At 33.0% G+C, this 6,000-nt stretch overlaps 1 protein-coding gene across 1 annotated transcript in view; it reads right to left on the bottom strand.

The window, feature by feature from the left end:
• Positions 1-1,307: 1,307 nt before the first annotated feature.
• Positions 1,308-6,000, bottom strand: part of LOC143063416 (uncharacterized) — a 33,141-nt gene continuing 28,448 nt past the window's right edge. The window contains exons 3-4 of the mRNA XM_076235559.1: positions 3,323-3,854; positions 1,308-1,664 (exon numbers count right to left, since the gene is read on the bottom strand). Of these exons, the coding sequence (XP_076091674.1) occupies positions 1,661-1,664; positions 3,323-3,854 (536 nt within the window). The 3' untranslated portion in view covers positions 1,308-1,660. The remainder of the gene's footprint in view (positions 1,665-3,322; positions 3,855-6,000) is intronic.

The following is a 6,000-nucleotide window of genomic DNA, read 5'->3' as shown; positions in this document are numbered from 1 at the left end:
AGTCAAAAACAAACTGACAATGCCATGGCTATGGACGAAAAACGGTCAAAAGACGGAGCAACACGAATCCCGCTAAAATGGAGAATATCAGGGTTTCCGGAAGGGTAATCAGATCTGGCTCCACATATGGCAACAGTCGTGCTGATCATGTAAATTAGTTGTTAATTTCTGTGTCATTTTGTTCTCTTGTGGAGAGTTGTCTCATTGGCAATTATACCACATTTCCCTTTTTTATATTTACAAACCCGGTAAAAAATCAATTTCGTTAGGTCACATTCAAGGAAAACAGGACTGGATTGTGGTTGCGACAGTTGGACACATCCGTCATCATCTGTGAAATGAGTATCCTTTAATGGTCAACCAACTCATGATATCTTCCGTAAAATTTGATTTGAACTTTCCCACTCGGAACTATTGGTTTCAAAACGTCCTTGTAACCAGCAAACCTCTATCAAGGAAATCATGATAGGAAATGCAAGCTCTGGAATAAAGTATTAATTGAGAGATATGTAATACGTATGCATGAGCTCTGGGCAGTCACAAATGAATTTTAGAGGGGAAATCATCTCTTTTGTCGTAAAGATGTGTTATCAACCAAAGTTTCTTGTCAATTTCGCAAGTTACAGTTGCACCCTCTATTTAAATTTCAACGTGATAGATGCGCAGCCATAAAAAATAGTATGTTAGCGATGTTAGCGAACATCATCTTTATAGCGGAACGTGAAGTTGTAGAATCAAAGCTTCTTTTCTTCCTTCATTTCAATACTCTCCTTTTTAAACTCAATCAAAGGAATAAAAAGTGTAACATAGAAAAAACGTACAATAAAATAATTAATAAAATGCTGAAAGCTAGCTCAAAGTACTCAGAACTGCTGATACATAAATAATGAATATATAAATGGGAGTCTTAAGGCATTATTTAAAATCAAGTATCCAAATTTAGCTTTTTATTCTCACTCGTCGCACCCGAAACATTATTAACAAACTATGTATGTACACAATACAACGCAAAAAAAGAACATTAAAATAAAATTTGAATGCATAATGAGTTATGATTTGATGGGAAATATTTACAAAAGCAATAATATCTAGAACTTTCGGATATAACCGGACCCATATTTAGCTACTTAAAACGTTTAGTAAACAAACGATGAATATTTAGCCAATCCAATCTCCGCGGCGTCTTTGTTGTAATTTTCCATATCTGTAAGAAGGGTAACGTTTACCGAGAAATTCCATTGTGCGTTTACCCAAAAATTCCATTGCGCGTTTCCCAAGAAATTCCATGTATCGTTTATCTACAGGAATAGTATTGCGTTTTCCTAAGAACTCCATGTTTCTTTTGCCAATAAATTCCATACCGCGCTTTTGACTGACGCTACTTTGAAATGGTTTCCAGCTCGTTCTTTTACCAATAAACTCTGCATATTTCTTGTCTTTTTTCCCTAAAAACTCTAAATATTTTTTTAATTCTTCTTTTTCATCGTCCTGACCGGGGTCCGTTAAAGCTAAGGATTGAATACTTGGTAGTCTGCCATGTTCCAGATACTTGACACTAGAAAGATATGGAATGTCTAACGGAGGCGAGTCATTATCGGGTGTGGTGAGGAGATTAGCAGAAATTTGGAGAGCTCGGTCTACGGCGTCAGAATCGCCTAGATCATCTACAATATGAAGAATATAATTAAAATAATTAAATATAATGAGTAAGTGAGTAAAAATGATTCATTATATTATATCAAAATTCCTACAGATTCTTATAAAATATTTAAAAAATTAAATAGAAAATAAAACAATATTCTGCTTCAAAATATAATTTTAACAAATGAATTTGGTCAATATTGATCCGAACAAATAACCAGGCATAAAGAAATAATTGTATAAAAGTAAAAGATATTTAAGTTATTTTAAAATTAACATATACTTCCCTCGACAATAAATCTGAACCTGACAAACAAACACAATGGTTATGATATACAACAACAAACTTGGACAATTCTTTGATACAGTGGGGCTTGCTCAAATTCAAAACTATTCCTAATACGGGTTTCTTTCATCCTTTAGATATTTTTAAGACTATAATTTGACAATGTTTGATGCAGCATGTAAAAAAATCTTTCTTGTGTTATGAAACTTTTACATTCCTGCCACGTTATATACTGTCAATATGATTACATGCATTAATTGCTTTTCCATAATTTGTTTAAAATTTAATTTTAGAAAAAAAATCAAAATATCAATTTTATCTGCTACACTTTGATCTAATTACATTCGAAATAAAAACATGAAATATTCGGGTTTTCATCCTTATAGGTAAATATTTGAGTTTTTGCTTTTATTATTTATTGAGTGTTACATTTTTTTTACATTACTTTTACATTCGTCATAAAGATATTGATGATGCTTGGACAGAGAGGATGCAGAACGAATGTGTGATACTTTGTAAAGTTATTTTTAAATTTCAGTTAAATAAAATCAGGAAGAAATATCTACAAAGATAATTAGATAAAATAGATTAAAGTGTTAAAACATATTTCAATGGTTAAGAAAATAAAATGCAAACAAAGAATTGTCGGTGATTATAAATATGTATTACATTACATACAGTATATTATATTATATAGATATAGCACACAGTTGCCCTGCAATATTGAAACCTATATAGCCATGCGCATGCTATTATATAATACTTTCCCAATACATGTGCGTGTGCGCCCGGAAATCGCAGAGGTAATTGCTGACTGTTTGTGCATATATATTGTATCTTGTAAAACGTATTAGAGTTATTTGACTTTATCTATTCATAAAATACAAAAACAAATTTTTAAATGTTTTAGTCGAATTGTTTTTTATTAGAGGCTCGAAAACGTTTTACAAGAATCGCGCATGCGTACGTTTATACTCTAATATGACATAAGGATTAATTGTGACCACCAAACAACATCGCACTTACGTCCTGCCATTCTCATTACTTATTAATTCTCGTTGCATTGTGGGTACTACATAGCTTAAACCTGGATTTAAATCATCTAATGCAATATCAGCGCTGCGCCGCCGCCCGACAAAAAACGGAGTGTCAAAGCGCTTCTGTGAAAGAATATTGGGCAAACTGTTGCCTTCCCTTTTCCCTACAAATTCTGGTACAACAAATCGTTTTGAAAAATCAGAAAACATGGGATGGCCATTAAAAATTTGCATTTCCTGAGGTAAATAAAGCCGTTCCCTTTCCCTTTTGTTCTTTATATCATTGTTTAACATATCGAAATTTAAACTGTTTAAACTAGCGCTATTTTGCTGGTATTCGCTTGCTGCATTAACTGACCTTTTTCCTCCAACATAATAACTAGTATCAGCTGGTCGAGCATTTTCTCTTTTACCAACAAACAATGGGGAATCGCGCCGTCCAACAAACATAGGGGATCCTCTCCGTCCTACAAACATTGGTGCTCCTCGCTTGCCAACAAATCTTGGTGCGTAGCGCTTTCCAATAAATAAAGGTGCTCGCCGTCTGCCAACAAACATAGGCGACCGCCGTTTGCCAACAAATCTCGGAGCCCATTTTGCTTCTCTCTCAAATGGCGATAATTCTGAATTTGACTCTGCATCAGTCTGTGTATTAAAATCCCCTGAAAGGTGTTGCGATTCAGACAAACTTTCATCATAACTTTTGAGCAAATCTATTAAGAATTTTTGTTCATTTTCTTGGTCATCATTTTCTTCTTGTTGTTTAATAAGTAACTTTTCAACTTCGTCCTCGCCCATTGTCCGTTTACCAACAAACCGTGGTATATGCGAAGCACGCATCCTTATTGTATGCGCAAGATCTGCATCTTCGCTTTCGCTTTGTTCAAATCCTGTCAATGCAAAAAGAAATGATACAAAATTAGAAATAATATAACCAACTTAAATATCATTTTACAGCTTCAAATAGCAAAATGTTTTGAACTGCTGAACTTATATACTAATGGTGTGAACGCGCAAACACTGGTCTAAATATTTTGTGTGTATTGACTGAATAAAATTTATGAAAATAGTATATTGTTTAAAAAGCGAGCAATGATCCTGTGATTACATGTAAAAAAAGTGTTACTAAATATTCACGTATGAATATTATGTTATTTACCCAACAAATAGATTGTTTTCAAATATCAGTATATTTACAAATAACACGAACAGGACATTTACAATTGAATGTGATTTTCATCAATACAGTTTTCATTGTTCTATCTTTATTTCATCAACAGTAATGTTCAAGTGAACTTTTATTTTATGGAAGTATTGCATGTATGCCTCGTTTTTAAATTTTACCACCAGGTTTTGATTTCTGTTTAAAAGACGTTAAAACATAAATCGGCGTGATAATCCAAGCAAAGGGGACAATTTGAAAAGACTTAAATCCACGCAGAGTTTTGAAAATTAGTAAAGTACTGGTAAATAAAACTGTAGGTTTCAAATAGCCTCTTTTGATGGCCTTTCAGCATTCAATATTAATGAATCCGTCTAAGTACCGGAAATGTAAGCTTATTTGCCACGCGGAAGGTCAAATCATCGGATACATTCCTTGCTAAAATATAAATTTTACGCCGATATTGTGCGAAGTATGATCAAGTAAATTGTTTTACTAAATAAAATCGCAGGACATAACTCATACTAATAAGTCTCCAATAAAACACAGGAAACTATTTTTGTAGTTCCGTAATTTTACCTATTATGTCAACGTAAGATAGCGTGATTGCATTGTAACCTATTATGTCAACGTAAGATAGCGTGATTGCATTGTGAGAGTCAATTCTTTCTTTTTCAATTTCTACTGTAAAGGTTGACATGATTTACCTCTTATATCGCAATCGAAAAATTAAAAACATAAAAACATTGGAAACATTGAGTGCTTAACAGGTGTATTACAATTTGCTTTAAAATAAATAGTTGAGCAAATACGTAGTTTCCGTTCTGATTTCAGACCCTGTAATGAAGGGTGCATTTCTTTCTTACACAAACGATGCAAACGACTAAGCGAGCGCATGTTTCGATCATTTGTTTCTAACATACGTTTGCAGAGTTTACATAAACTTTGACAAACTTTGCAATCGCTAAAGATGCGTCTACAGCTTGTCGTTCGTCGTTTGTTAGTACAAACGCTACATTTGTTTCTAACTTGAACTTGATAAAACGATATATTTTTTCTACGTTTGTAAAACATCTGTTTACCAACAACATGTGCTTGCATTATTGAAAGTCCAAACAGAGTCAGTAAACACTGATTAAACCATGTATTTGTTTCTACTTTTGTAGCGTTTAGAAAACAACAACAAACGCCACAAAACGTTTACAAAATTTTGGTTAGAAAGAAATGCAGCCGAAGAGTGCAAAAGTAGAAACAAATACATGGTTTAATCAGTGTTTACTGACCCCTTTTGGACTTTATTGGTAAACAGACTTTTTACAAACGTAAAAACAAATACATCGTTTAATCAGGGTGAAGTTAGAAACAAATGTAGTGTTTGTTCTAACAAACGATGAACGACAAAATGTAGACTCATTTTAGCGAGTGCATAGTTTGTCAAAGTTTATGTAAACTTTGCAAACGTATGTTAGAAACAAATGACCAAAACATGTGTGCGCTTAGCTGTTTGCATCGTTTGTGTTAGAAAGAAATGTACCCGAAATATTCAAGCAGGTTTAACACATTTTAGGGATTGCTATATCAAAAATTCATTCAAAATTTAATCTGGGAAAATGTATATCTTTACCATCTATAAAGATCGAATTGTGATTTTAAATTATCGTCTATTACTTTATATCGCATTAACAGTGACTATAGTACTTTCTATTGAAATACGGATACACTATTTGTGCTATTTGTATGACAAAGTGTTTTAATATGCTTGAACAAAACATTATATCTTTATTTTGATCTTATTGCTTGCACATGTATAGAAGAATGTTGAATAATAAAATTGAGAATGGAAATGGGGAATGTGCCAAAGAGACAACAACCCG

The sequence above is a fragment of the Mytilus galloprovincialis genome, chromosome 1 (genome assembly GCF_965363235.1).
Source record: "Mytilus galloprovincialis chromosome 1, xbMytGall1.hap1.1, whole genome shotgun sequence".
Taxonomy (NCBI): Eukaryota; Metazoa; Mollusca; class Bivalvia; order Mytilida; family Mytilidae; genus Mytilus; species Mytilus galloprovincialis.
This window is presented reverse-complemented; position numbering and strand designations above follow the sequence as displayed.